Consider the following 9,344-nt stretch of genomic DNA (forward strand, 5'->3'; position numbering starts at 1 on the left):
GCGTGAGCGGGGCAGGGGGGGGGGGGGGGGAACAAAGACAGTCTGGAAACTCAGGTAGACAGTTGATCCGGGCGACCGGATATGGCTACGTCTGTGTTCGTCCATTCGTGGCTATGTTTAAGGGAAGAGAGAAAAGACTAATTGGAAAGATGCATTATCGCCTACAAGAACTCAGACGTCGCGGAAAAGGAACGGGAAGAAGTGGAGGCAAGAGCATCAGCGAGACCACACAAAAAACAAACAGAGTTCGTTGTTGTAGTCCATAGGCCGCGCGGAATCAATTCATTATATGGCAGTTAACTAACGATATTGGAAGTCAGATTGCAAAGCTCTGGAAATTCACCAAGCCAGCTTTTCGGTTGTCAAATCATCACTACAATGGGACTTGATGTATGGAGTGATTTCCGGTCTTGTACGAAGCCAAGTGGACTAACGACGTCTGGTTAAGTCGTAAGCGTAAACTAAGGGTTGCAACATAGTTTCTGAATGACGTGATGATGCGATAGCCTATGACGGCTGGGTGTTTGGGCTCCTAAGTGTAACAGCGCTGGACCCAGTGCCTGGTTGACTATAACCGGGAAAAGATTATGCCAATACTATCTATCTTCCATTAGCTGTGTTGCCGACAACCCTTGAGTCGCAAGCAAATCTCAAAGCGGTTGGGTGAGAAAGGAATCAAAGAAACTAGTGCGACTTTCGTTCCCGGGAGGGAAGTGTCAAGTTGACAGGAAATGCCGTCGTCTTTAACTCCACGCGGTAATCATTAGGGCGGCTGTCCGAACACAGTGCTGGATGCCAAGCCGGTAGTACCGGTTTACAACGTCTGTCTCTTATATAAACACACCGGCATCATTCATATCGTCAGCAAAATGCGTTACCTATACCGAAGGACAACAACGGTGGACTGTGTTCGTTCGGTTCACCGCGTTACCTACCCAAGTGATGGTGTAGGTAGTATTCTGGCACACGATTTGAGCCAGTCAAATATGCAGGTATAGCTTCTAAGGTCAAACACAAAGCGTGAATGAGCACACCGGTCAGAGTCCAGAGACAGAGAGAGAGAACAGAATGAGGTCGCTGCGTGTTTGCTGTATGCGTGGTGAACAATAAAGTTTAGCTGCCGCCACGCTAACGGCAGCAGCAGCCGTGAAAACACAAAAAGTGATGGTGGTATCACGTCTGACTGTGCGTCCACGCGCGAAACGATTAGAGAAAAAACCACTGAAAAAGACGAACTTTGACCCACAGACGCATAGTTTAGGGTCACTGTCATCGTTAATATGAAAAACAGCATGTGACTGCCGAGTGTACAAGTTGCACACAAGTAGTTTGTTTTGCTACCTCGACTTTGCATCACCAAGGTGAAATGAAGTGGTAACTATTGAAATCGATAACACCTTGAGTCAACTTTAGCTACACAAAGCACTCAGATTTGTGAGTCTTGCAGTTCAGCCACAAATCCAAATCTGGATTTGCGAGTGTTCTTCGCTGCCGGGACCGGACCGAGACGTACTCATTCGCAAGGATCAGAAATTCCAAGACACTTTCTCCCTAGTCGAAAATAGCAAGCGAACGAATGGCCTGATGCGTGTGAGCGCGGTGCACAAGCACACGGGTTTGAAATAGTAACTACTGATCTATTTCAAACACTGAAAAATCTATTTACCTAACTCTGTGTGGTTCATTTGACCTGATTACGTTTAGCCCCTGAATGCTCGCGAAGAGCTGTACATTTGTCAAACTTCTCAAATTACTCACTAAAACCCGGGATCAAGGCCATTCACCTTAACAGAAAGCAGTTTCTTTTCGAGAAACAGAACATAAGCACCCTGCGAGAACCGTGTTCTTGGCTTTGAATTAAAAAAAGTGTTGGCGGATAAAAACATGCTCTATATGAACTTTTTGATTGGACCAAGCTCATTACGATAGAAAATCAATAGATTGACCCCAAAGATTTCTGCGTCTGTCCAGAACTCAAAACAGACCTCGTCATGCTGGTAAAATTGAAGCGTCAAATTGTACGACGACCCCGGAAGAAGGCATGAGACAGCTCCGTGGTAAAGGAACGAGATTATTAACCGGAACCCAACCTCTGCATCTTGACTGCTCATGCCTGGGCAGTAGCTCAGCTCTCGTGCTTCCTTCGGACGACACGACAGCTAGGCATCAAAAATGTGTTGCAGCTGATCGATAATTTATATCGATCGGTTATATACTCCTGGGGATAGGACAAAGCAAACGGATTGGTGACGTGTTAGTTTAACTCCTGTGGTGATTTCTGGTGTTACTGATTCTTCGTCGTCTTATGGCGGTACGCCAAGTCTTGATTCGTGAGAATCAAGCGGGATTTCGACCAGGTAGAGGCTGCATTGACCACATCTTTACACTCCGTCAAATATTAGACCAACGCCACATGTACAGACGACCCAAAATCTTGGTATTCCCTGATTTCGAGAGTGCGTTCAATTGTCTATCGGTCAGCGCTGTTAACTGCGCTTGCTGCCCAGAAGTTTGTGAGCATAATCCGGTCCATGTATTCACATAACTCTGGGCGTGAGAGCGTATGGTGAGGTTTCCAAAAGCTTTCCTACATAAAGTGGTCTTCGACTAGGATGTTCACTCTCTTCATTCTTGTTCATCTTCGTCATTGACGGAGTAATGAGGCGAACGCTGGAAGGTGTTCCGGTGTTCCAATTGTTGCTCCACCTTTAGGTCAGATGATATCACCCTCATCTTTGAAAACCAAGGGAAACACAAGCCCTGTTGAATAAACAGACCAACGACATACCATCTTTAGCATGCGCCTTGCACCTTCAAAGTGCAGTCACACTTCTGAAAGTACAATCCCTCAACAGACCTTCTTACAATTCTAGGAGGCCTGAACATACTGATGTTCAGTCGCCCTTGCCCGAATGAGTCAGTACTCAAGCCGAGAGGTTGCGGGGTCGAGACTATCTATCTAATGGAGTTTCGTCAGATGCGTACTGCTAGCGACTGCCAATAAGGAAGAAACGACAGAACAGTTATTCTCGGATCTTCACCATAGTTCGGCATCACTTGTAGGAAGAACTGACCATTGGAAATTTTAACTCTACTAGTGATCAGACCACACGAAAGAAATCTAATCGTTCAGCTGTAACATTTTTTCAGGACCTAGGTGGTACCATTCAGCTGTAACACTTTTTCGGTGCCTAACTGCCATGCCGCCCAAAGTTTGCACGAGGACTGTGATACTGCCAGGTCACTCAAGCTTAGACAGGGGAAGTCAACAGGCAGAGGTCGGGATCGAACCACGGACCTTCCGATCAGTAAATTCGTGCTCTAACCACTTGGGCCATCTCGCCCCTGGTGCTGTGCCACCCGAAGGAAGCTCGAGATATTACCAGCTTGCCCAGGCCAAGACAGGAGCAGTTGAGATGCCGCTGTTGGCTCAAACTACGGACTTCCCAATCAGGAAGTTAATGCCTAAAACTGTTTTCAATCATTAAGGAAAACAGAATGCATGAGGTAGTGCCAGAAACAGCAAGCCATATTGTCACTACTGTGTTTAGTGAGGCGGACGAGACGTTTCTAAGTGGTCAACGACAATTACCAGTCAGTGTGGCTAATTCTACATTACTTAGACCAGTGGTAGTTTATGTCGGTTTATCTCAGCCTGACTTGGGTGATGGAATCAAGAGAGAAAATTAATTTTAAAACAAATCCATCTAGGACAGTTTCGCAATAATGTGTTTTCTTTGCGGGATTTTATTCTCCGCGATTTGCTTCACAACTTATTCGTCTCCATCCGTGACAAACTGGTGTGGGGTGGTAATGGCATGAACGAAGCGAGCACGAAGTAGAAACAGAGCTAATTTCAGACGCAACTAGCGGGACGGTAAGAGTCGTGGTCGATAAACAGAGGGTAGAAACTTGTTTTTTTTATAAATAAAGCATGCCAATATATTGTCTCGAACGAAAATACTCGTACTCGACAGCCTACGGGCCATTTCGCCTTTCTTGGAGCTCGTCAAGTTGACTCAGACGAGAGATTCAGTTGGGGTTCTCCCACGAAAACCAAATTGATGTATTTCGCGAAACGATCGAAACGTTTTTCACAAAACAGTTCAGAGACCGGATTGTACTCAACAGACGCTGGAAATGAGTATCGTAGGACATCAGTTATTCTGCCTCATTGGACTATATTTTAGGTTGATTTTGAGATTCAGATTGAGTTAAGTTCACGTTCCCAGGCAAATTTAACCAACGTGTGAATCTGATCTGATCTGATGTCTCATAAAGCTCCATCCGGAAGTGCCCGTTTCGTGCTCCAACGAGATCATGAAATTCATTTGCTCCTCAAGGGCATCTGCTTCTTGAAGTACGAACCTGTCATTCTGGTAGTGTGAGACAGAAATAAACTCTTCCCTCTTCGGAGGAGTCATTATCTGATGATGAAGATGTCATCAGGATCCAGAATTTGAGCTAATTAGATAAACACCCTTTGGCCTTTTATTTACCGAGATATTATTGGGCCATACTGAACAAAGAAGCTGAGTTTTATCACTAAGCCCAATTCAGATTGCAGAATGTGCTCTGGCGTGCATAGCTGTCCTGGCACAAACATACCTCTTAGGTCAGGTGAAACAGTCAGGTCAGTCAGTCTGGTCAAATCAGATGGATGTGTGACGTTGTACTTCAACTAGACGAGTGTACTGATTGAACAGTTCATCCTGTCGTCACACATATATGGATTTTTTTTCCTGGGTTAGAAGCAACTAGATTACTGTGACCAGCAAATATCGTGAACGGTATAAGCGGTTAACGCCGAGGGACATCTATCGGTAACCAAGATCCAGCCAACAGGTTCCTTACTCTGCGTGCTGTTAACGCGATGACTCTAGTGATATGGTAACATGGGAAAGTCACACAAACACATATGGTTTCATGAAGATCCGCTCAGTTGTGATAGGTGCATATGGGCAAACACTGCAAGAAAAACCGGTTTCATCTCTCAGAAACAGAGTGGAAAGAAGTAATCGATACCGGTCAAACAACAAACAGCAACTGTAGGTGGCGTTCACCATCGCTAGTCATCCCCCGATGTACGCCCGTACAACTACGATCGAATAGGCTGGCGTCTTAGTGGATAAACTTCGTCATACAGCTGCACCGATTCCGTCGTTGGTTATGACCGCAGAAAGGGTCCACTTGTCTTTGTGCCATTCGGAATAGCAAGGTCTACAACTACATGCACCATAGCACGTGTTCTCTGCGATTTTGCACTCTCCAATCGGGCAACAGAACCAGTATTGTGGGCAGAATGGAAAAGAAAGGGTATGTTTTTCGTTAGCGCTGCCAATCCCGCAGCCGTTTGGTCAGGGCACACGCTCAGCCGGATGGCTGTTCAAGCTGGAGATCATACAGGCACACGCACATCCGCAGCACACCGACGTACAGGTGTTGCCCCATCTGTCGCGGTCACACACACAGTCGTCATAAACTGTGGGGTGTATTCAAAAGCCTCGGGTATAATCGTGTCCAGATGTGAGCGAGATGAATCATGCAAACGTTTCGCATTCTGACCAGGCCAGTAAGTGGTCATGCAGACCTGCGGGGGTCAAATGGGATAGGCAACAAAGCAGCCTGCGTCCGCTGGTGACCTTACAGCTGTTGAATGGCGTAGCCGATCGATTTGCTCGGCTGACACCCAGTGTGCGCATGTGCAATTTGGACTCCTAATCCCACTAGTCTATGAACACACCCCGTGGGCGCGGTGAAGAGCATCGACCGAGCACTTACTTAGTCGACAGCACGTGGGCTGTGCTGGGGACGATGAATATAAATCTATCTAAGGACTATTGAAAGTCCCCAATAATCACTAGTGACCTCAGTAATTAATTCCGTGTCCCGACAGTGCTTATCTCAACCAGTCCAATCGACGTGTATGTAGAAAAAGCCGTTCAGTGATCGAAACCGGGTGAACTAACCTCTGCACACAATCCAACCTCCACACCCGGACTCCGAGGGGTATAGCAACCTATCATTTTCCAGCCAAGGGAAGTGAAATTTCATGCATTCTGAGACATGGAGACACAATGTGCCGGTTTAAACATTCGCACCCGGTACGTTTACAATGAACAGAGGAGACTGCCACGTAGGAGACAGAGATCCTTTAGTGAAAGAGACCTAGTGCTTTGTTGATTTGTTCTATAGGTGGGACGGTAGGTGGGTTGCAAACGTTTCATTACCAGTCAAGATGCTATCCTCAACGTGTTGTGAGTGGAAGTGGGCTACCAATAATCTCTTCAGTTGGATTAACTAGTCTGGTAGCAGTCAACATGCGGAACAAGTCCGTGAACTAGTCTTGTGGCTTTGATGCGTGACCGGTGAGAAAAACAAAGGAGGTCAGGAAGAATTCGTCGAGTGAATATGGAACAAGTGTCAGATTGCATGCGCGTATGCTTCCTACCAAAAAAAAAACGAACACGATATTACACGAGATCCCGTTGCATCCAAAATTGCATCCCAGTGACCTAGCGACATTGTCTCGAAAAGACCCAGGAGGAGGATGGCGAACAACAAATCCAATGAGACAAACAATAACAAAACTACGCAAAAGATGGAGCGAAACAGGAGGCACTTTGCCCCATTATCCAAAATGTTCGACGCCGAAATTCGACAAAAGCATCATGGACGTGGGTGGACCGAATAAAGTCACCTGACAGGCTCGTATCTAAAGGTCTCCTAATGGGGGGGGGGGGGAAGAAGCACAAAGAGTTGACGGCAACAAAGAGATCATTGTAATTTGACAGAAAAGCCTCTTGGATGCCAGATGTTCTCCTAACCAGTTAGCAACCTCATTCAGAACCGGTGTGTTTACTGGAACACCACTAAACTTGCGGTTGATGAGATCTGGAGAAAAGGTGTGTCCCTAACGTATACGGAGAAGAAAGAGCAAAATAGGACCCTGAATGACACTGATATCAGTGGGCAATGAAGAATTAGGTTGGACACTCACGAATGGCCGGTATGTGCGGTTAGTGAACCAGCTGCCAGGTGACTTGACCAAAGTTTACCTGAATTAGTAAAAAAAACTTCAGTAACGGTCCCCTGTCAAGACGGCACCACTAGAGTAACACCAGGGGCGTATTGCTTTACAGTTTGTACCGCGTTTTGAAATGATAGAGCAAGACAAATGAACCTAGTCAGAAGTGAGGTTAGCGAGAAGCAAGACGGCAAAGTGAAAGATTCAGTGGCAAACTCAAAACGAAGTACATGTGACTGACTTAAGCCTTGTTTCCCCTTCCCTCGACACAAGTTTCTTTTCTGGTTAATAATCGACAGTCCGGCATTTTTCCAGTCGAAAGATGATAGTTGCATAGAACAGTTAGTGATCCTCTAAGAATGTCAACACACCAATGGGACCGCGGACTATGCCCGTCCTATACTAGCAGCGGTTTTCGAATGCTTAGCGGCAGAGACAGGGGGGACCACCCGCCAGACACGGAGTGAAACTCTGTCAACCACCTGCGGTCACATCAGGTGATGTACACACATTTATTCCTTACTGAAGATACTAGCTCTTAGAACAAACGTATCTGAATAGCTGAATCTCTCCAAAAATTTGGCCGATCCCCTTAGATGGATGTCCCAGACGGGCAGTTTAGTTGTGATTTTTCAGCATGTACAGGTAGAACTGTGACTGTTTCAAGTGTTCACTCAGTGGTTAAGGAAAAAAATTCCTGACCGGAAGGTTCGTGGTTCGAATCCGACCTCTGCCCCTCCACATCCTCTGTCTAGCTTGGGCAATCAGGAAGCATCTCAGCCCTCGTGCGTCCTACAAGTGGCATGGCAGCTAGGCACCGAAAGGTGCCGAACGGTAATTAGGTTAGTACTTGTCAAAATGGCCTCCAATCTTCGGTGAATTCGATGGCTATATACCAGAAACGAGGGTGTCTAAAAAACTGATCCAACGCGACCAACAGCCTGTTGCTCAATCAAGTAGTTGACAATAATGACCAGGCTGTGTTCGCCGAGAAGGATAGCCGGAAAATTGTGCTTTAGGTACCGAACCGTTGTGCTAGCGATGATACACGACGGGTCAAGCAGCAAAAGCAAGAGAACGGAAGAGTCCACAGTGGTTAGGGACTCAACAATGCACAGAGATGAGACAGATGATGACTTTTATAGAATCCACTTTGTTTTAGAGGTGTAACGTATGTCGAACCTTCAAGTACAAATTGCCATAAACAAGAGTATCCCACGAAACGGGAGCGGATAAATAGGCATTTCGATGAACAAGTGCCATTAGCATTAGGACTCAAATGCTACCGGTTTCCTTGGCAACCAGCGATCGTCAACTCGTGGTAGCTGAACATATTTCCTTTGAGCAGGATGATTTAAAACCCTCATACACTATTCCTTATCAGCTGTCGTTACAAACGTGCTACAGGCTATCATAGTGCAAGTAATAGAGAGTACATGCCACTTATTTACGGGAGTCAGAAACAACGCAGAGCTAGAGCACACCACAAAGCGATCTCCACAATTTCAAACGACGCCATTTTCGCTACTCTGCAAAATTTTATAAGATTGTATGCCACATTTATATCTGTCGACTACACAAAATCTGACATTTAAAGTCAACCAGATGCGTGAGTCTGAGTTTGAGTATAAAACCGAACAGATTTTGACTTGCACATTAAGTTACTCCTCCTCGAGAAGCACATTATATAAAATGAAAAGATCAACTCACTTTTCTTTATCTTGACCGGTGGGGGAGTGGAGCCTTGGTTCTTGGATGGAGTACTTGGCGCTGAGAATGAGGTAGTTACGAAAGGAGCACCTAGCGTCACATCGCTAACCCGATCGAACGATGCAGAAGAAGTGTGATGTCCACCTTGGTCCAACGCCTTTGTGTAGTCAACCAAATCCCATACTCCGTAAGCCACTGGAGGTCGTGGTTCTACGGGGGTAGAGCTTGAGGATGTGGCGCGTTCAGTTTCTTCAACACGGGGCAGTGAATTATTCATATTCTCGTAAGACGCTTCTTCGGTAAGTGCATTCTGCTTGTTCCACAACTTGAATTTCATGGCGCACCTGAGCTAGACGCGATCGTGGCGTCAGAAGCAGAAATTGACGAGACAGCCCGCACACCAGTCAACAGACGCACCTAGTCAGTCAGGGTCAAACTCAGGTCACTAGACATGAAAACCTAGATTCTAATTGGTTGTGCTGTTGTCCTGATGGAAAAAATACCAGCCAATCAGAATGGCGTTTGCAAAATGTTTCACGTCGCTGATTGGACAGTTAACCAGACGGGCTTATCGGCTTAACGGATATGAAGGTCGTTTGGTGGGCGG

At 46.2% G+C, this 9,344-nt stretch overlaps 1 protein-coding gene across 1 annotated transcript in view; it reads right to left on the bottom strand.

Moving 5' to 3' along the window:
• T265_15765 (hypothetical protein) overlaps window positions 1-9,074 on the bottom strand; it is a gene marked incomplete at both ends in the record, with an annotated part of 9,909 nt that extends 835 nt beyond the window's left edge. The window contains one exon of the mRNA XM_009179095.1: window positions 8,738-9,074. Within this exon, the coding sequence (XP_009177359.1) occupies window positions 8,738-9,074 (337 nt within the window). The remainder of the gene's footprint in view (window positions 1-8,737) is intronic.
• Between the last annotated feature and the right edge of the window lie 270 nt (window positions 9,075-9,344).

The sequence above is a fragment of the Opisthorchis viverrini genome (genome assembly GCF_000715545.1).
Source record: "Opisthorchis viverrini unplaced genomic scaffold scaffold4102, whole genome shotgun sequence".
Classification (NCBI taxonomy): Eukaryota; Metazoa; Platyhelminthes; class Trematoda; order Opisthorchiida; family Opisthorchiidae; genus Opisthorchis; species Opisthorchis viverrini.